Source organism: Sorghum bicolor, chromosome 2 (assembly GCF_000003195.3).
Source record: "Sorghum bicolor cultivar BTx623 chromosome 2, Sorghum_bicolor_NCBIv3, whole genome shotgun sequence".
In the NCBI taxonomy this organism is placed as follows: domain Eukaryota; kingdom Viridiplantae; phylum Streptophyta; class Magnoliopsida; order Poales; family Poaceae; genus Sorghum; species Sorghum bicolor.
In genome coordinates this window covers 137,949-159,905 of record NC_012871.2, presented here as the reverse complement: position 1 = coordinate 159,905, position 21,957 = coordinate 137,949, and the positions used below count along the sequence as shown (strand labels likewise).

Genomic DNA, 21,957 nt, shown 5'->3' with positions numbered 1-21,957 from the left:
TCGAATTTCCTTATCTGTGCACACATACATAGATACATACTCCCTCTGTCCCTGAAAGCTGCAACTTCTAGAGTTGTCCTAAGTCAAACTTTTACATCTTTAACCAAATTTATAGAAAAAACGTTAAGATTTATAGTACCAAATTAATACCATTAGATTTATTATAGAATATATTTTCGTAAGATACTTATTTTATGTCATAGATATTGATGCTCTTTTCTATAAAGTTGGTCACAGTTAGAAAAGTTTAGACACGGATTCTAGGAGTTGAAGCTTTCAGGTACAGAGGGAGTAATATCTAAGGAAAAAGTCCAAAGAACTTGATCAATATCTGGATAACCCCTAAAGTAAAGTTTGGTTTGATTTACTCTCCCAACTATTTGAATTGGTAAACATACATTTTACCCATTTACAATATATGCTTTCTTTTTTTGCATATAAGTTGATTTTATAACAGGACAGCGGACATCATACTTTATTGTAAAAATATTCAACACTATTTTGGTAACTTAGGAAATTAAACAACAAATTTGGAAAAAAAAAAAATTCCTCTGCCATATCATAAAATTTGAAATTAAAATTCACCTTGTAAGTGGAGGAGATAAAAGGACAGATCAAGTTAAATAAAGGGGCAAATTAGGTGAAGTAAAAATAATTGGAGTAAATTGAATGAAACGTTAGGTTGGACGGTTATCAGTTGATAGGCCACACTTGGAAGAGTATTTTGGGAGGCTTCTTGTTATAATTATCAATGTATATGTATGTATTTATGTGCATATAATATTGTATGGTCACGGCTGGGTTTGCGGGGCCCAAGAGGCGGTGAGTGAGTAGCGGAGGAGAGAAGAAAACAAATTTGTTTTGCGTGTGTGCGTGGTTGGGGATTTCGGCAAGCAAACAATTATATATAAAAAAAAAGTAAAATAAAGAAAATGGAAGAAGCAACGGAGTGCGAGAAATCGCGGTCTCCTCTGTTGCAGTCTCCGTCTCTGATGAATCTCATCTGAGAAAAGAGGGGAGAGAGATCTGCTCCGGACCATTGGCAGTTGGCAGTTGCAACAAACTAGTAGTAGTAGAACGGAGATCTCCGATCCATCGCCCTTGTTTGTTACATACAGATACAGTACTCCCTTGGATTGGATTGGACTGTTTTTTTCCCCCAATCATCGATTCGTCAATCGTCTTGTTTCTCTTTGCCCTCCCTCCCTATATCTTCGGCTTCGCCATGTCTATATATTTATGTACATGACCCCCCAAAAAAAATCTTCGCCGTCATTATCATCTCTAGCTCTCGTCTTGTTCGTCCTCCTTGGAAGGAAGCAGCAATTTGTTGCTCACCTCCACACGGCCTGCTTATTATTTTTAGCAAAAAGCAGGCACAGGCAGGAGAAGAGAGGAGAGGGGGCGACGAGGGCAACGCATCAAATCGATAGATCAATCAGTGCTGCTCCTGCTCGTCGTGGTCAGCCGCCAGCGACGAACGAACGAGCAAAAGGCCGGCTGATTTGCTCTCTCTCTCTCTCTCTCTCTCTCTCTCTCTCTGCTCTGCTAGTGGCGCCGAATCAATCAATCAATTTCAATCACAAAGTTAAGTTGGAATTTTGATTGCTCCATATATAAACTCAATTCGTCGTCCACACGACATTAATTGGATCGGAATCGGAATCGGACCACCCACCATCAGAAAGCAAAGCAGAGGAAGGCAGTCCATTCAAGATTGGAAGGCAGTCCAGTCCAGTCCAGATTGGATTATTATTAGATTCCCTTATTATCTTCGCTTCCTGACTGGAGTACTCGTCGCGAGAGAGAGAGAGAGAGAGAAAGGCAAGCAGCAGCATCCGCAGGCCAAAGAAGAGAAGAGAAGCAAAGCAATGGATGTAAGTCGTCCTTCCTTGCTCGTCTTTGCTTTCTTTGTTGCCCCCACTTCCCCTCCCCCTTTCCCTATCATCAATTCTATTCTATTCCATTCCATTCCATCACACCACTTGCTGCTACTGCTACCTTCTTCCCCTGTTTATATTCTAGCACTACTACTATTTTGGTACCTAGTGTTATTCACCTAGGTATGTATGCTCTGCATATAGTATAGTGTAGTATATATTTTTTGATGGTCTATAGTATATATTGGAGAAAGAAACAAAGAAAGATGATGCTGATTGCCCATACATGCCGCATGATGATTGCTTTGCTTGCGTGAACCATCGTCTTTACACTAGTTTGTTTGGTCGCTCCTGGCTGCCTATTCCTCTTGTGCTAAACAAACCTGCCAGCCAGCCAGTCAGTCAGTCAGCCATTCAGTCATAATATTAATTACTCTCTACGAGTAATTAGGCATGCATCTTATGTTCCCTCAATCTTTTTCAAGATTCTTTTTCTTCTTATCATTGTCTTGTGTGCTCCACATGCATGGCACGTTGATCACTACTAGTAGTTACTGGCTGCATTATTAGGCACCGCACTAAAATACACCATCTTGTATCTGTATGTATCACGAGGATAGATAGGCCTAGGAGCAGCAGCAGCATTCAGCAACCATATCGCGTCAGATTTTCTAATTGATTGATACTTGCAACCCTCCTTCCCTCCATCACTATTCAATGCCCTCAGTATTCCCACCACTTTCACTTTAGTTTGGCCATAACAAAAAAAAAAAAAAAACACGTGTCCATCATTGTTGTTTCTCGCCTTTTCCCTTTTAAAATTTTCTGGACAACATGCATCCATGATTCTTATGAAAATGAAAATGGAAATGGAAATGATGCGAGCTACTTTTGGTCTTTGGGGGGAAGCCACCGCATCACCATGCTGTGCTGCGGCGTCCTCCTCCTTCCTTCCCTTTTTATAGGCCGCCTCTGCCTCCGCCTCCGCTTCCTCGTCCTTCACCTGCGACGCAGAGGACCTGCCCCTGCGCCTGCAATTCTTCGACGACGACGACGACGACGGCCAAGACCATCACAGCGACAGGGTGCCCCTCCTCCTGCCCATCAAGATTATGGACGCCGCCGACGAGAAGGGAGAGACGCCCCAAATCTCCGAGGATACCGCCCACCAGATTGGCGTTGGTACGTATTATTATGCCATTCTATCTCTGCATGGAGAGCGCCCTCCTCCTGCTGCTTCTTTTCACAAAACAAGTCAACAACAAACTCTTCTCATGATCAGAGTCAGAGGTCCTTATTTACAAGGGAATCCTTCTTCACCCATTCACTGCATGCTTTGCTCTTCCATGGATGAAATTTCTTCTGCTACATAAATATATCTGTATTAGTTAATATTTTATTTATTATTATTCAATTTACAAAGTGGAGGAAACAACCATGTATATAAAATTGTAAATATATATCTGTATTAATAACAATCAAATAATAGTACTAGTCTTTTATTTATTATTCATCAATTTACAAAGTGGAGGAAACTACCATGTATGTACACGTGGGTTTGCCAAACCCACAGTAACAATTAATAAATTTATTTATGTATGCATGCATTTATAATTTTTTTTAATAGTTAATTAATAAAGCATACATTATTATGTATATTTGATTTCATTTGAATCCTAAAACCTTTCTGTCTGCCTGCTATTTTCTTTCAGATCCTTGGTATCAAGTTGGCTTCGTCCTCACAACCGGGGTCAACAGTGCATATGTTCTAGGATACTCTGGATCGATTATGGTCCCTTTAGGCTGGATCGGCGGCACATGCGGCCTCCTCCTAGCTGCCGCCGTTTCCATGTATGCTAATGCTCTTCTTGCACGGCTTCATGAAGTCGGTGGCAAGCGCCATATCAGATACAGAGATCTTGCTGGACACATATATGGTCAGTAATTAATTAACTTCCCTCTTAGCTCTGCACTTGCTGTTTGACACATATATAGTCAGTAATTAACTGCCCTCTTAGCTCTGCACTTGCTGTTTGACACATATATAGTCAGTAATTAACTTCCCTCTTAGCTCTGCACTTGCAGCAGCATTATTCTTTTGCTTCCCATATATACTAGTCACTAGTCACAAATAAGCTAGTAGTACGATTCATTTTCTTTATGCTTTTGATTTGATTTGACTAAACAAAAAAAATGTGGGCTTACATGGATCATTTTCTTTATTCCTTCGATTTGATTTGACTACAGGACGAAAAATTTATGGGCTTACATGGGCTCTGCAGTACATTAACCTTTTCATGATCAACACTGGTTTTATCATCTTAGCTGGACAAGCTCTCAAGGTACGATCCAGGAAAAAAGAAATCGCCTCAGATTGACTGTTTTCTTTTGTACAATCAAACACTCTTCTCCCCATGACTCCCTCTATCATATTTCCTGGCACTACTGTTTATTGATCCTCCTGTATGCAAACTAGAGTTTTTTTTTTCCTGAAATTCCATTTCTTCCTTTTCCTTCCATTAGATCGATGAATTTGTCGATAGCATGCTGTACACAGGTTAGATTATATAGTTGCACTTACTCTTTATGTAAATCTAAATTATGAAATATTTTCCTCGGAAACTTATTTTGTCACCTTCCATTTGCAGGCAACATATGGACTCTTTAGTGATGCTGGAGTTCTGAAACTCCCTTACTGCATTGCAATATCAGGATTCGTTTGTGCTCTTTTTGCCTTTGGAATCCCTTATTTATCTGCCCTCAGGATTTGGTTGGGATTCTCCACGCTTTTCAGCCTCATCTATATTGTGATAGCATTTGTGCTGTCATTGAGAGATGGTATTATCCTTTGGCTCCGTCTTATTGATACCATGACTCGCCTCAGATGCATTTCTGTGTTTAATATTATATTTTTTGTTTCATCGCTGATGTCTCATACTAGGGATAACCTCGCCTGCGAGGGATTATAGTATTCCCAAATCATCAGGTTCAACTCATGTCTTCACTACGATAGGTGCCGTAGCAGACCTTGTGTTTGCTTACAACACTGGTATGCTGCCAGAAATTCAGGTGAGTCCAGACGATCATTTTCTGGTTTAGTTAATTTATTAGTAGCAGCAAGGGAAATCGCATTATTATGTGGCTAATATATAATAATATTTCAGGCAACCATAAGGCCTCCTGTGGTCAAGAACATGGAGAAAGCTCTATGGTTCCAGTTCACCGTTGGCTCCTTGCCTCTCTATGCTGTAATATTTATGGGTTACTGGGCTTATGGTTCCTCAACATCAAGTTATCTGCTAAACAGTGTCACAGGCCCAGTTTGGGTAAAAGCCGTTGCAAATCTGTCGGCATTTTTTCAGACAGTCATAGCGCTGCACGTAAGCCAACACCTTCTTTGTTTTGTTCTAGTCCAAACTGCAATATTTAGCCCTATATATACCTCTTTCATTTCAAACATGCCATTGATGGATGCGGCTTGGTGAGTAACTTGAGTTTCATGTATTCTCCAGATATTTGCTAGCCCAATGTATGAATACCTGGACACAAAATATGGAAGTGGGCGTGGTGGTCCTTTTGAAATCCAAAACCTAGCGTTCAGGGTAGTAGTAAGAGGAGGCTACTTGACGGTGAACACGCTGGTGGCGGCGGTGCTCCCATTCCTCGGTGACTTCATGAGCCTGACGGGCGCCCTGAGCACCTTCCCACTGACGTTTGTGCTCGCAAATCACATGTACCTGATGGTGAAGGGGCCTAAGCTGTCTGCCATCCAGAAATTATGGCACTGGCTGAATGTTGTTGGGTTCACTGCGTTGGCTGTTGCGGCGGCGGTCTCGGCAATAAGGCTCATCATGCGTGATTCCAGCACCTACCACTTCTTCGCTGATGTTTGAGCTTGAGGCCACGTACGATCAGTGAAATATTCAATTCTAGCTTGTTTCCTTTATGTTTTTGGAAAGGGAGGGCAGATAGCAGGGTGGGTAGCTACCAGCAGCAGTAGTTGATTTGTGATGGAAACGGTAAATTGTATCCGAGCAATAAAATCAAGGCCAAATGTGCTGAGCCAGAGCTAGTATTATTTATACACATCTAGATCTCTTCTCTTTGGTTGTCTTGTATCTTCAAATTCATCAGTATGATTGTATATGCTGAGCCAGAGCTAGTATATATTTCAGAGAATTATATATATTGATGTATATATGTTTGGCGGGGTGCATTGCGCTTGCGCAGCACGGAGAAAAGTGAGCACCTGAGGGTTTATGGATCGACGAACGAACAAGAAACAACAGCAATTGCTAGTAACCATAAGGATGCATATTTTATTGCATAGATGATGATTAATTAGCAACTCTAGCAGCAGGCCGAAGCGGGGATGGTGTCGATGCAGGACTTGTAGAGGATGCGGAGGTAGTCGAGCAGGGCGTCCTGGTTGGCGCCGTCCACCGGCTCCATCTCGAAGCTCCACACCACCAGCGTTGCGCTTGCGCCGCCATAGCCATAGTCGAAGAGGCTGATTGTGTTGCGAGAGCCGGCGAGGCCGACGTTGCCGTCTTCCATGACGTAGGTGTAGGAGCGGGAGGCGTGGTCCATGGCTACCAGCCTCTCCCTGACCCACGACGACGACGCCTGCTGCGGGAACATGAGGCCGCCGCGCACGAGGCGCACGTAGCCCGGCACGCCCTCGTCGCCGGCCACCGCGGTGCACGACTCCACCATGGGCATCCACTCGCGCAGCCGGGACGTGGCGGACACCAGCTCCCACACGCGGTCCACGGGCGCGCTCACCACCCCGCTCGCCGTGCCGCGCCACTTGCAAGTAGCCTGCCCATCCATGGCTCAAGAACCGTCAGCTCCAGTCCAGCTCCTGCAAATGACTAGTCTCTGCTCCAGCACAAAGGACAGTCCTGTCCGGGACTCCCAAGGGTTACATGGCTGCAAAACCAAAGCTCACCTCGCCAACACGCCAACCAAAATGGCATGGCAAGCGGCAAGCGCAAGCGCGTCCCCAATGCTAATCAAATACTTCCTCCATCTCAAATTATAAGTTATTCTAAAAATCTTGTAAAGTCAAAGCATCTCAAATTTAACTAAATTTATATAATAATATAATAATATTTATAATACAAACTAAGTATCGTCAGGTTCTTCATTAGCTATATTTTCATAGTAATATCTATTTGCTGTCATATTTTTTTTTAATTTTTTCTATAATATTGGTCAAAATTGAGATTTTTTTACTCTTTAAGATTTTTGGAATGACTTATAAATTGGGATGGAGGGCGTAGCTAGTCTAGAAGGAAATCTATTAGCTATGTTAGATTTTAGAGATCGTGTCATTGTTCTAAATGACTTTCTTTATAGATATGAATAAAGTAAAAAAAAAGAATGGGATTCTAGAATCCAACTTATCTACCCCAAATTTCTTATTTAATTTAAAAACTCCTATTTATTTTGTAAAAGTAATAATCACTATGAGAATAGCATCTAAATGTCTCTCATTTTTTTTTATATTCTGAATTCACTATCTGAAATTCAAATTTTTCAGTATAAAAATACGATCCAAACAGACCCATAACCTCACATGTGTCACGTTTTGACCTTTTACAAATTTTAATCTTTTATATATTTCTTCCATTATTAGGAACTTGAGGGTTGAACATTTGTCAAACACCTCAAGTTTTTCTTAAATTTTAAGCTTTCTTTCAAAAGAGTTGCATTCACTTGATCGTTTCTATTTTTTTTAAATTTAATTAGATTCCTTTTTGAGTTCAATAAAGAATTTCAGTGAATCTATAACTTTGAACTTAACTCGTAATTCATACTCATAAATATAAATGTACTCTAGAAAAATTAGCAAATTACTTTACTTAATATAGCCTGATTGCTAGTAAATTGCTGATCAATGAGTAAGGGAGGTTTCGGTTGACTGAAGCGGGAAAAAAAACTGATTTTATAATACTGCTTGTTTACCCTGCCTAAAGAATTCAAGATGGAAAATCGACTTCGCAATGCAAATTGAGGTTTCATTTTTTTTTTTAACGGAACAAGAGGGGTTTCCCCCTACTGGTATTTACTGAACAGAACAAAACGAAGGTTTTACAAGTACAAGTTTCAGGAGACCAAGAAGGAAACAAAAAAAGATTAACAAAATTACACAAAGTTGTCTAGCCATAACCAGAAATGAGGTTGGAGATCCTGTTTTGCTCTAAGCTTAGCTCGGGCAAGCTCTTGTTTAAAGACTAACTTGGAAGATTGTAGGGAATGTTATTTGCTTCTGAAAATGACATCATTTCTAGCAGACAGCCCACAACATGGCAACAATAATTTCCATAAAGAAAGATCTCGGAATTTGGCCTTTAAACGAACTGATGTTGTCACAAATATCTGCTTGAATTAAATGGGCCAACCCCAATAGGTTCCAGCAACACATGCCAAAAGGACAGTCCAAGAAAAGATGGTGAAGGGATTCTTGTATGTTCAGATGACAAAGGACACAGTTGTAGGATTGTAAATCTATATTTTTCCTTCTCAGAATCTCTCCTGTGCTTAGTCGGTCCTTTAGGATTAACCAAAAGAACACTTTCCTCTTAGGCAAGCAATTTGACTTCCACGGCCAATTGTAAACTGGTGAGACGACAGAAATGGAACCCAAAAGTTTGTAATAAGCCTTATGGAAAGTGGGTGAACCCCAAGAGTAGCCCCAAATATCCAGCATTTGTCATATATAAGCATCTCTAATGCTGAAGCAATCAATCTTCCATTGACAGTTGTCTCATTGACAACGGGTACATCACCTCCCAGTCTCCCACAATAATGCCCTCCTTTGGATTGCACAACTCTCTTTTTGTATGTGTTTTTCCAATTGAGAATGAATCGTTTTCTATGAAATTCATGTAAGATTCTTATAAATACAGGAAAATAGAGTACTCGTACAAGGATGTAGCTAAAGCTTGCCACTTGGGATCAACTAGACCTTGACAAATTTTGAGAATTTCAATGGAAAATCACTATACATATAGTCGTCAGTTATTCTTAATGTTGTTTTTTTTAAATAAATACATGGAAAAACGAACACCCATGAGGATGGAGCTAAGGCTTCCATTGAGACCGGTTGGATCTCAACAAAAAATTTGAGAATTTCAATGAAAAATCAATATATATATGCGATGTAGTGTAGTAGTACAAAACATGGTGAACTTGAATGAAGTAAATAAATAAATAATAAAAGAAAACATATGCGATTGCGGCAGGCTCATCATCTTCAGTACGTAGCTTGCAACGCATTGCATCTATATATCTATACACTGCTGAGTTCATAACTTGTGGTTGCCTGCTTGTACCTGTACCACTTTGCAATCCAGAGGTAGACGACGAAGTTGATGACGCTGAGCACGGAGAGCAGCCAGAAGAAGTAGTCGAGGTGGCCCCGGTTGAGGTTGTCGGGGATCCAGCCGAGGCCGCCGTTCCTCGTGGTGATGGCGGTGACGACGGACACCAGCAGCGCGCTGAGGTAGCTGCCGAGCGCGGACGAGGTGAGCGAGAGCGCGGTGCCCATGCTCCTCATGGCGTCCGGCGCCTGGTCGTAGAAGAACTCGATCTGGCCGATGAAGGTGAACACCTCTGCGGCTCCGATGATGAAGTACTGCGGCACCTGCCAGAAGATGGAGATGGGCAGGTAGTTGGTGGAGTCGTCGAGCATGCCGTGCGAGGCGGCGACGCGGAGCCTGGCCACCTCCAGCGCCCCCGCGGCGAGCATGGACAGGACGGAGACGGCGAGGCCGATGCCCATGCGCTGGAGCTGCGTGAAGCCGCGCGGGTGCCCCGTCCAGCGGCGCGCGGCGGGGACGACGAGTCGGTCGTAGGCGGGCGCCCAGGCGATGACGCTGAGGGTGTCGAAGATGGAGAGCGAGGCGGAGGGGATCTTGAAGGCGCCGGCGCCGGAGCCCATGCGCGGGTCCAGCGTGTTGCCCTGCAGCACGAACATGGTGCTCATCTGGCTGTACACCGCCGACATGACGATGCCGCTCGCCCACACCGGCAGAAGACGGATGACACTCTTGAGCTCCTCCACCTGCGTCACCGTGCACAGCCGCCAGGGGTCGGGGTTGTTCTTGCCGTCCTCATCGGTGGAGGTCACCACCGCCGCCCTGTCCAGCCACCGGAACTGCTCCGTGTGCTCCAGCTTCCTGCTGCCCTGGATGGCGGACGCGGAGGCGGAGGACGCCTCGTGGAGCAGGGACGCGTCCGCGGGCACGGGCTGCTTTCCCTTCCTCCAGGCGGCGACCACCACCTGCAGCATCCGCGTGAGCGGGCTGCCCCCCGGCTTCTGGTGCCTGTACAGCTTGCTCCCCATCAGGAAGCTGGCGACGGCGACGGCCATGGCGGCGGCGGGGATGCCAAAGCCCCATCCCCAGCCGACGTTCATCTGGACCCAGACGAGCACGGAGGAGGCGAGGAGTGCGCCGACGTTGATGGACATGTAGAACCAGTTGAAGAAGGAGCTCTTGCTCTGGCGCTCGCGCGGGTCGGCGTCGTCGAACTGGTCGGCGCCGAAGGATGAGACGCAGGGCTTGATGCCTCCCGTGCCCACCGCGATGAGGTAGAGCGCCACGAAGAAGGCGGCGCTCTGGCCCGCGGTCACGGCGCCTGCTCCGTCGGGCGGCGGCCTGAGGCCCGGGACGGCGGCGCTCATGGTGAGCAGCGTGAGGCCGAGGATGTAGAGCGCCATGAAGGCGGCGATGGTGCGGTACCTGCCGAGGTAGGCGTCGGCCAGGAAGGCGCCGAGGAGGGGCATGACGTAGCAGGTGCCGGACCAGTTGCTGACGTTGTTGGCGGCGGCGGCGTTCCCCTGGTGGAGGCGGTCGATCATGTAGTTGACGAGGTTGGAGCTCATGCCGTAGTAGGCCAGGCGCTCGCAGCACTCGTTGCCCAGGATGAAAGGGCACGCGCGCCACGTCCCCGTCTTGCTCCGCACCGCCGGCTTGCCGGAGTGATCCGTCGTCCCGTCAAGCGTCGTCGTCGTCGTCTCATCTCCTCCACTGGCCATGGCCGCCATTGTCGATGGATTCGTTCGTTCCACTTCCATCGTCCAAGACGATCGATCTACGACTGCAGATCGGCAAACCGGATTCCGTATATATGAATGATACGAATACTGGGAGGAGTTTCGTATTCGTCTGGTACCCGGCCGAGATCCAAGTCGTTCACGGCAAAGAGAAGAATCGCGATAAAGACTCCGGAGATCCCTGCATCTGCATGCATGCAACCGGCAACCGCCCAGATTCATCCTTTCCTATAGACCAGACCGACTATCAGGAGTAACAAATTAACAACCTTCAATGCACGTGCCAACTGTTTCAAGCGCAAAGATTTTTTTTTTTATTACTCACCATTTTATTTTGCATTCAAAATTGTTTTGAGCACCAAAAAAAACTGCGTTAAAATTATTATGATTATGATTATTACCCAATAAGTTGCAGTCAAAATTATTATGACGGCCTCGTTTTGTTTTTTCCTTCCCCCTATTTTTCCGTTATAATTTGTCTAAATGTACATTGGTAGTTAAAACATTAAATTTTTTAAGAAGAAAAATAGTTTTTTTCATATAAAAGGCAGCTTGCTTCTGTACACTCTTGGTTGCACGAAAGGCAACACAGCGGCCTCGCTTTGCTCCGCTGAAGCTCCGGCGTATACGATTATTTATTACGGGGCTAAAGTTCATCATAAACAAATGAACCAAACTAAGCATGAGGCTCGCAGCAAGTTTGCCAAAACAAAACACAGTACAAGCTACTAATTACATTTGCCAACCAGATAGAGATAGGCCTGCTGGCTGGGCACAGAAACAAAAGGCTGCATACAGAGCATCAAATCACCGAATCCTTAAAACCCTATTTACCATGATGATGCAACTGCCAATCAAACTAAAACAACATCCCCATAGAGACATGCAGCACGCCTTCTTATGCCAACTGTGTCACGGTCTATATTTTCTGGCAATGCTGTACATCACATTCATTGCTGGTACCATCATATTCGGCAAATTGCTCTTGTGAATCATCTCCGCTTGGAACTTCATCCTCAGCTTGTGCAATCCCACTTCCAAACACAGCAGCAACACAAGACGTACCAAATGCTTTGTCATTGGGGCCCACATCAACATGCTTGTTCACCTACCAATCAAATAGAGTAATAAGCCACAAGACAAGCAGGTAAAATCTTGTTGAACAACAGCAACAATTATCTTACATTATTGGCCCGGTATATACTTTCAGGCATATCAGGAATGACCACAGGTAGCACGTTGGCCAGCTGAGGATTGCTTGCAGGTGGTGTCGAAGCTATGAGCCTCATCAGTGTTTCCCTTGCACTTCTCTCGACTAACGATTCTGCTTCTGGCAGCAGAGGCTTCAAGCTCGGGAGCAGGGGAACTGCTGAAGTGATAGAAGGCCCACAACTCACTAGATATGCCTGCCCTGCCGAACACACATCAATGACTGGGATATGCACAATGGGATCAGACATCAATGGCGTGAATGTTGGAACCTGTGAACCATGTAGTGGAATAAGTGGTGAAGTGGGGAGTGGAAGGTGAATTAATGGGTCATGCAGTATGGAGGGAAGATTAAGGGAAGGGAGATCAGTTGTATCCAGCTTTACAGAAACTGTTGAAGAAGGTGGCTGCTCACTTGCTAGCAGCGAACTCAAAGGTGGTAGGGGCAGCGGATCTACAGATGTAACTGGCAGATGCAAAGGGGTGACAGTGTATTGCAGTGATGATGGGCATGGTGGGCACCAGCAATAGTAAGGCTTAAACTGTTTCTCCAAAGAAACATCAGGAGCGGGACAAGTGCCAAGGGAGTAAATAGGCGGCAACAAGGGAAATGAAAGAGGCATGTCCAACGGAACTGAGCTAACATTGTTCTTTGAACAATCTGCATCGCACTTCTCACTGGTTGAATCACGGTTAATTGTCAAAGGATTTGTATCAAGCGGAGCAGTTAATGAGCCCGACCATTCCGCACGACGCTTCAGTTTGTCCCTCCCAACAACCCTTGCACATGAAGCCCTTGGTACCCCATCTTTAAAAGTGCCAGATCTCGGACTTAGGCTGGCTTGATAGGCAGAGCTTGACTTAATTGCACTAGTAGCCGAGGCACGGAACCTGGAAGTTTTGGAAACAGCTGACTGGAGCTGTAAATATTGACCATGTGACCTTGAAGTACTCAGAAAGTCATTAAGTGATCCCAACGATTTAACATCACCAATACTTGATGCAAGAAGATAAGCATGTAAATGAGTGGCAAAAGCATCAAGTCGCGAATTGGAGATGCCAGTTAGATCAGAGAGTGTTGGCCTCCCGTCCAAAAGGTTTTTCATCTATGCACACAAAAACAAGAATAAGAATCCTTATCAGTATGTGTATTGCTATGGATAACACTGTTTTATGTTTTGTTCTTATTTCCACGTAGATAACAATTTTAGCATAACCTTTTAGCATATTTATACAAACCTTTGTAAGAAGTTCCATTCCATGTTCCTTGGACTTCTCAGCACACCAGTAGTAAAATACTTTAGATTCTGATATTCTGATTAGGAAAGAGCGTCCAGAATTATCAGCTGATATTTCTTCAACCACAACCTCTGAAAATTCAAAGCCGTTGCTCAAGAGAGCTAGTTGCTCTGAATACCCATCATCACAAACAAAGGTAAGCCGCATGCTAGATGATGGCAGAAGAACAAGATTCAGCTTCCCTCTGCACATAGGAAATGCACATGCATGAGATCCCTGAACATACTGTCATTAGAAATAACATGACTACATTTTTTCACCAAAGGACCAAATGGCATAATGTTATCTCTGATAAAGGCATAGACAACACAGCTACTAGAGTAAGAAAAGAAAAGAAGCAATGAAATGGAAACCATATATCAAAATAGATAATTCAAAAAAAAATGAAGCTACTAAACAAGGGGTGCAGTGCTAACAAAATGCAAGCATTAGCATACAGCACACTACTAGCAAAGAAAAGGAAACGGACTAATTTTGACACCCATGAAACTCAGTGTCTCAGATCAGGAAATTTAATAGAAAGAAACTAAAGCCTCTTAGAGTTTTAGTTATCACTTAAAAAGGTACATGCATCAATGTGAGAAAACAGTAGCCTTGTTAAGAACCTAATAAGATGGTAAAACGTTCCATTGAGACATAAGCTTAATAAATTTATAAAAAAAAAGAGAGCACCGGCTAGTGTAAAAGCTTCATAGCTTGGCCCAACTACATATGAAAATCATACATCTCTGTTCCTACAAAATACATACGTGTGACTCACTTAAGCAACAATCCCTTTGAATTAAGAAAAAGGGACTTAAGAACCTGGCTTGATTATTTGCACCACAGCAGCAGCACTGCCATTCCATTGGAAGAAGTCAGAGTGTAAAAGTTCTAGGAACCAAATGTTCAACAACTTGTTCAGCTTTTAATTTTTCAGGTGAACTCATAAGAACTAAATATATCAAAATGGTCTTTTCCTCACAGACGATAAAATACCTTCCATACAAGTAACAAGATCCATAAAAAAAGAGTACACAAAAAATACCCAGAGTAGTTAGCACCGATGATCCCCATTAGGACAAAAAAAAATGTGAAAGATGAAACAAAAGAAAAAGAGGTGTTCATAACCATCACATATTTAAGTAGAAACCATAAGGACTCCCACAACAGAAAGTTAAAAAAGCACAGTTATTAATCAGAAAATTATTTAAGGATGAAGAACTTGGAAAGCCAAGTAATTGATTACAGACCGAGCACATGTGTGGGCAAATATACATCTGCTCAAGGTAAACCAAGTAGTAGAATATTGCACAAATTAATTATGCTAGGGCATGCCTAGCAACAGCAGAACATTTGGATGATAACTAAAGAATTTTGCAGATGACCATTACAATGTAGCAAGCATAAGTAGGGATCCTATTCATCAGTCTCACCAAATATTGCAATACGAGATTATTCATTATCAATGCAGATAACTGATATTGCAAGGCCATGAAAGAAACTACCTTCTCTTCCCTCATATATCAGAGATTATGACAAACGCCCAAATTACCTACAAGTGAAAAGATAAATTCATTTGGCAGGGTGAACAGTGCCATCACTAATAAGATGAATTATGTAACCCTAGAATCAACATGAACACTCGCTGATGCACGTCATTCTAAATTAGGTGCAATGATTCAGCAAGCAAACATCTCTTCTAACAATTAATTATATGTCATGAAGTAAAGGTGGCCACACTTATATACTCACATAGAAAGCACAGAGGATAAAAGAAACAACAATTTTAATTAATTAGAAACTAAAGAGTGCTGCATCACAGGGCAGCAACCACATGCACACTTCAACAGTTCAACAGGTCTAAGTGGATTAGGATAGTGGTATAAAAGGCAGAAAAGGACATGAGACCAAATAATGAGCAGAGAAGAACGAAAATTGCTGTTGATGACTGTAGATGGCACATGGCAGTCCCCCAACAATGTGTTGAATTATGTCACTTGTATAATACATACCCACTCCACTTGCAGTTAATATAGAACTAGTCAGGTCAGTACTTACAGCCTGATATGCCTAAATGAAATATTGTATCATGAACTCTAGTGGTCGTATTGTAACTTCAGATGCACCAATACACTCCCATGGAATACAAGGAAAATGCGATTACATAGACCATGCATTATTATCACATCATATAGAAACAGTGGCATGCCTTTTTTTTCCTGGAAGCAGAGACAGAGAGAAAGCTACAGGATCACTTCTTCATCATTCCAACAGCATCTATGTAAGGACATATTGGTCAATAACATGTTGTTTATACATGTAAAACTTACAAGATTTGAAATACCAGATTATATAATCAACACATTGCAGTGCCTTCACATGAATTCAGAAGCTAAGTTGAGTATAGAGGCGCAGTATACTTTTTTTATTAGAAGGACAAGTTAGCCCTGTCAACCAATTCATGCTCAACTGGGGGGGGGGGGGGGGCATGCTTCCAAGGAAGCAATCTAATTATCACAAGCATGCTACTTAAATGTGATGAGAAGAGGCTAACTGCATATAATGAACAGAGTTATAGAAACATCAGATCAACTGGCTGGCTAACCTGTACAATATATAATATGTAAAGGCTAGCTGCAATCGAGAAGAATATACAAGTTGAGAAGGAGGAAAGCTGGTTGATCATGTGAGATGCAAAACAATCACGAAAGAGGCAGTGCAACAAGCGAAATCATAAGGGTCAAGCAGGCGCTGCTATCTTAATGAATCAATATATCAGTGTCATATATGATGATGATGATGAAGCGAAGTAAGGATTTGAGTGAGTACCAACCTAATGTGTGTTGGGCAGAGGAGGGGCCCTTCCCTCTGAACCTTGCCAACGCGCAGGGAGACAAGGGGGATGCAGAGGCAACGCGCGAGCATGCCCACCTCCGACACCTCGAAGTGCTGCAAGGGAGGGAGGAAGGGAGGGAGCAGAATGAATGAATGAATAGATCCGTAAACCCTAGGCAACCCAACAGGAGGAGGAGGAGGCAAGGCAAAAGCGAAAGATTACCTGCGCGAGGTGTGCGATGAATCGGTCGTCGGCGGCGGCGCAGGAGACGTTGAGCGTGAGCAGCGGCCTGAGGCGCTCGTCGGCGCGGCAAGCCCCCATGAGCTGCTGGCGCAGAGGAGGAGGCGGCGGTGGAGGGATACCCTCGTCGCTTTCCGATCGGGAGGTCTCCGGGTCGTCGGCGTCGGGGAAGGCGCGGGTTTCGGGCTCCAGCTCCTCCCTGTCCCTGGTGGGCGGCGGATCCATCGGGGAGGGGAAGCTAGGGTTGGCCGGGAGGACGACGGGGGGAGCGGAGCGAATTGGGGATTGGATTGGATTCCCTTTGATGATGAGTGGTTGGCGAGCACAACTGATCCGTCCCGTCCAGTCCAGTCAGCGCCCTCTCTCTCTCGGCGCAGGGAGGAGAGCACGAGATGACATGGGACCACCACATCCCTCCCACACCACACCAGCCGCTAGATATTTTGTCGAGAGAGATGAACTGGGCCTGCGCAGTGTTACGTGGGCTTCACTCGCGTATATACTACAGTACTAGACCGTAGCCCAGTTCATTTAAACTTTATATAGAAAAAGATTCCTTTAAGCTCTTTGAACTACTCACTCCATCTCTCAAATTATAAGACATTTTAAAAATCTTTTAGATTCAAAACATCGTAAGTTTGACCAAAATTATTAAAAAATTTACAAAGATTTATAGCATCAAATAGATATACTATGAAAATATAATTAATAAAAAATCTAATGATACTTAGTTGGTATAATAAATATTATTATCTTATCATATAGTTTTGGTCAAATTTAACATATTCTAACTCTCCAAGATTCTTGGAATATCTTATAATTTGAGATGGAGGGAGTCTCTGTTTTTCCTTAAACTTGAAGATCATATATCCAATGTTTTCCTAAACACTTCACCTGTCGTTTAGCCATTATTCGGACTAAACGGTTAATTAAACGGATTAAACGAAATGTGTACCACTGTGTAACGTTTACACAGTGTTTTTAGGCGAACAGTACATATTTCCAATCCACTCAACTCTCAAAACTGTTAAAATTACCACCGCCCCTGTTTGAAGTGACTCTTAAGGTGGATTCATCCTTTTTTTATTTTAAAAAGATATGTTTTTTACACCATGAAAAATGTGTAAGTTTCTAAAATTCTTGAGAAAAATCCTAAATATAGACAAAAGGCATGATAAATGAAATTAACATATTTAGAGCTCATGGAAACATCTCTAGAAGCTTCCAAAAATAGATTAAGTTTATAAAAATAAGAAAAATCCCAAAACATCAAAAATTTCCTTTAAACTTCCTTCACCACAAAAGCAGGAAATTTATTTTGCAGTCACTCTCCTAGTACAAGTTTGAAACAGTTTACAGTTCGTTTCACCTTCTTTGCTACTAGAAAGAGAAAGCAAGCTGACTGAATGAATACAAAAAAAAAACAACTATTTATTATTATCATTGTCAACTGCAGACCAATTTCCTACTAAAGGATCAATGCTACTACTATATAGTGTAGCAAGCCAAGAAGAAGCATTACATTGACACGGACGATTTACAAATCTAACAATCCTAAACTGTTCATTACATCTTCAGTGAATCGGAATGCTGAAGCTTGAGCTTCCTCCCCTCTGCCCATAGCGCCCTTCGCCCATTTTATACAAGGAAAAGGGACCATCAACCATAATAGCCGCCTCCTATGATTGCTTCGCCATGGCATCGGCAATGGCAGCCCCAGACGTTGTCGGCCTCAGCAGCCGCAGCGCCCACTGGAGGGGTCGCAGCAGCTGTGCCCTCTTCTTGCGCCAGAACCAGATCGCAGCACTGTACTGCTCGTTCCGGATCTTCCTCGTTGCTGCTCGCCAGTCAAACTTCTCCATCTCCTTCCTGGCAGCCCTCCCCATGGCCTCCCTCAGCTCCTCGCTTGACAGAAGCTGCCCGATCTTGCCAACACAGTCATCCACATCCCCTGGTGTGTACAGAAAGCTGGTCTTCCCCTCCTGATCCTCAGGTATGATATCAGGAATTCCTCCAGCGCGAGCCCCCACTACCGGAATTCCCGATGACATGGCCTCCAGCACCACAAAACCCAGCGTCTCTGACTCGGAAGGCATCACAAACACATCCCCGCTGGCATAGGCCTGTGATAGCTCTTCCCCTTGCAACGTGCCCGTGAACACCGCCGGCATACCTGAGAACATCTGCTCAAGCTCAGCCCTGCACAGAAAAACAGAATCACATTCCCCCCTTTTTCAAATCTGCACCCACTAATCTACAAGCAAACTAATTCACTTCTTGGTTCAATACTAAAAGCATAAGGGCCAGGGATAACAATGCTAACCTGAATGGGCCATCTCCAATAAATGCGATCCTTGCTCCTGGAAGTCGGTCCATGACTCTGCAAAATAACAAACCTACGATCCAGCATCAACCTTGTACATACCATAGTCCATAGCATTCAAAATACCAGACACATAAAGGGCTCACCTCTTAAGAAAATCCAAGCTTTTCTCAACTCCTAAGCGCCCAACATAAAATATAAGTGGCTTTTCTGGTTTGCCATTTCTGCTCCAACGAAAACCAGAACACATTAGCACCACAGTTAGACATGTGTACCTAAGAAAATATTTGCTCATCACCGTAACCACACTCAGACATTGAAATGGACAAATACAAAACTGTGTGAGGGGAAGAAGAATATACATACGTTAGCCTTGAACGCATTTCCATATCGCGAAAACGAGGATGGAAGCTTTCTGAGTCAACACCCTTGTTCCAAAGGCGTATTTTATTGGCTGGAAACATGCACCGTTTGAGAGATGGTACAATTAACAAGAACAAGAAACTACAGATAGATTAGTTAAGTAAACCTGCTGTAACATGGGCAGCTTGAAGATCCCTGCCGATAGCAACGGATGGTACCAGCGTGAGGTCCGCAGCTCGGTGCAAGAATTCTATATCAAGTGGGAAACATATCAGTCGCTTAATCACGCAAAAGAAATGTATCCCTGCAATAGATGATTGAAAACTTACTTATAATTAGCCACATGGGCTTGACAAGCCAGCTGAATGTATATCTGGGTATATAACTGCCATAATCAAAAGGATCAGTTGTCCATGAAGCCGTGCAAGTAAAAAGTATGATGGTATAGGATATGATTCAAATAAGAGTCCTCTACAGAATGCTGACAAGTCCGAACAAAGATTTTTAAGGACCCTCTGATTAGGTTGAGGTGGTTTTAAGCATTCAGCCAAGCCAAGAGAAGACAACTCTGTTTTGTTCCAGTTGCCATTCTCTTGGTGAAGTGGACATTCAGATTGTCTCAGTTATGAAATACAAGAAATACTCACAGATCTTGTTTTTCTTTTCACTTTTGGAATTTGTGGTTCGACAATGAGTAAACGCAATAAGACAATTTCTTTTGCCCATTTCTTGTGCAGAACAGCAGAAGTGCTACATGTATGCTGGTGAAAAGCAGTATGTGAATGTGAGAGCAGCAGTATGCCAAGCAACTGGCAGTGGAGAGCGTTGAATAAATCTGATTCAGTTGTTTGACGATTGAGATACATTTGGAAGGAGAAACTCACATTGGAACGTGGGTGTGGTATGACATTACCAGAGGGACGCAGAGCAACTTTGCTATGATAAGCGCGCCAAATACCTGCCAAGAAGAAAAGAAACAGTTTTAGCAGAATATCAAGAGAGGAGGGGATACAGTAGTAAGTGTACTGGAAATGACCATTATCCCAGGGGAAGAGGCATGAATAATGTCAGGCTTGAATCTAGCAACTTCTCCGATGATTCGAGGACTGAGGGCCAGCGACAGCGGAACCTTTTGATACCAGGGGCAAGGGAAGCTGGGATCAAATCAAAGAGGGTAGGGCATTATATTATTATTGGTGGTATTAGCATTCAGCATAGTGGCAGACCCAGCCCGAGAATGGACCTAGAGCGAATTGAGGCTACAAAAAATTGGCTAAAAAAGACAACATACTCTTAAATTTGGAATCCACAACATGTTTCAGTTTGATAGTTATTGTAGTACAAAATACAAAACCTGTCAATTTTAAAGACAAATAAATGGAAATGACATTATTTAATCACAAAAGAATGAGTTCATCTCCTCATCAACCATGAACCATGAGCAAAAACCAGTAAAGCGGCCAGGCCGCCAGGTAGAGCGGCTGTAAGGCCGCTGGCCGCGTGATAGGCCAACGGGGCAACAGCCGATGGCCCAATCCGCTTCGGGCAGTCGGGCGGCGATGGTCAGCACTCCAGTCTCCGAGGGCGGGGGATAGGGGCAGTCGGTACTGCCGGAGGGGAGGTAGTGGGTCGGTCCGCCTCTTCAGCAGCAGAGAACGATATGGAGCAGATAGGTGGTGGGATTGGGAAAGCTAGCAAGCTCACCTCCATGAGCCAATTAGCTTGGCCCCGTGGAATTCCTGAGGCACGCCCTCGTGCGTGGTGACCACAATCACCTCGTCGCCCATCTCCCGGAGGTACTTGATGAAGTTCTGGAAGCGGTTCTTGTAGCCGGAGACGTAGGCGAAGGGCGAAGGCTCGACGAAGAGGGCGATGCGGCGGGGCCTGGACTCCGGCGCCTCGTCTTGGGCTCTATCTCTATCGTGGGCAGGCTCAGGCTCGAGGTCCGGGTCCGGGTCCGGCATCAAGACGGAGGAGGACGGCGATGAGGCGCACGGAATGGGGCGGAGGAGCAATCTTGTCAGGGGATGCCGCGGGGAGAGGCAGAGCCGCGAGGGGGAGGGGAAGGAGGAAGGAAAGGCGCTTGTAGGCAGCGAAGGAGGCGGCTTGGGCGCTAGGATGGCCGCCGCCATGCTGTGGTGTCGCTGGCCGGCCCTCCCTCTCCCTCTCCCTCTCCCTCTCCCTCTCCCTCGTGTGTGTGTGTGTGTGTGTGTGTGTGTGTCTGGGTCAGGCAGGCTCACAGCCGAGACTGACAGAGCGGCACAGCCGCACAGCACAATCTGACTATCGTATCGTAATGATATGATCCAGCAAAGCAATGGTTGAAAGAGAATGCTTTCGTGCTGACTGAGCTTGCTGCTAGTCAGCACCAGAGATGGATGAATGAACGAACGATGGAGAGCAAGGGAGGAAGAAGATGATGGTACAGTAATCCTAGGTGTTTGCTGTCGTTGATATAGGATAGGACCCCCCAGGCATATTCGGTTTGCTTGATGGGATTAGCCCATAGATTCTCTCTCACCTCTGCTGCTGCCGAGTAGTCTCTTATTCCTAATAAAAATGACATTTTAGACTACTATTTTATTGGACTATTCGTTTTATTCAAAGTTTTAGTATATAAATATTATTTATTTTATTATGACTTAATTTATTATTAAAAATATTTTTAATAAGATTTATAATTTGTAAAATAGTTAAATAAGACACACGGTAAAGTTAAAGACGTTATTTTTAACAGGACTGAGGGAGTAGGATGTAAGAT

At 44.1% G+C, this 21,957-nt stretch overlaps 4 protein-coding genes across 5 annotated transcripts; 1 reads left to right on the top strand and 3 right to left on the bottom strand.

Annotated features, from left to right (window-relative positions):
* On the top strand, positions 1,127–6,066 carry LOC8081574 (probable proline transporter 2). The gene is made up of 8 exons (XM_021453907.1): positions 1,127–1,877; positions 2,846–3,062; positions 3,593–3,817; positions 4,128–4,222; positions 4,529–4,718; positions 4,822–4,949; positions 5,045–5,260; positions 5,393–6,066. Exons 1-8 carry the CDS (start codon positions 1,872–1,874, stop codon positions 5,771–5,773), a joined length of 1,458 nt encoding a protein of 485 aa, XP_021309582.1. The 5' UTR covers positions 1,127–1,871; the 3' UTR covers positions 5,774–6,066.
* On the bottom strand, positions 6,231–6,713 carry LOC8081573 (lachrymatory-factor synthase). Its single transcript, XM_002459148.1, has one exon. It carries the CDS (start codon positions 6,711–6,713, stop codon positions 6,231–6,233), a length of 483 nt encoding a protein of 160 aa, XP_002459193.1.
* Positions 9,024–16,889, bottom strand: LOC8081572 (protein NRT1/ PTR FAMILY 8.2). Of its 2 annotated transcripts, XM_021452852.1 has the most exons (6): positions 16,493–16,889; positions 16,268–16,383; positions 14,940–14,986; positions 13,393–13,636; positions 12,129–13,259; positions 9,024–12,052 (listed from the first exon to the last, which is right to left on the bottom strand). In XM_021452852.1, exon 6 carries the CDS (start codon positions 11,164–11,166, stop codon positions 9,178–9,180), a length of 1,989 nt encoding a protein of 662 aa, XP_021308527.1. In that variant the 5' UTR covers positions 11,167–12,052; positions 12,129–13,259; positions 13,393–13,636; positions 14,940–14,986; positions 16,268–16,383; positions 16,493–16,889; the 3' UTR covers positions 9,024–9,177. The 2 variants fall into 2 exon arrangements, with proteins under 2 accessions (XP_021308527.1, XP_002459191.1); XM_002459146.2 differs by lacking the exon at positions 14,940–14,986 and having other exon boundaries at positions 11,597–12,052; positions 16,493–16,872.
* On the bottom strand, positions 17,787–21,614 carry LOC8054484 (sulfoquinovosyl transferase SQD2). The gene is made up of 9 exons (XM_002459145.2): positions 20,901–21,614; positions 20,233–20,350; positions 20,081–20,154; positions 19,526–19,581; positions 19,363–19,446; positions 19,200–19,287; positions 18,980–19,057; positions 18,834–18,890; positions 17,787–18,709 (listed from the first exon to the last, which is right to left on the bottom strand). Exons 1-9 carry the CDS (start codon positions 21,326–21,328, stop codon positions 18,190–18,192), a joined length of 1,503 nt encoding a protein of 500 aa, XP_002459190.1. The 5' UTR covers positions 21,329–21,614; the 3' UTR covers positions 17,787–18,189.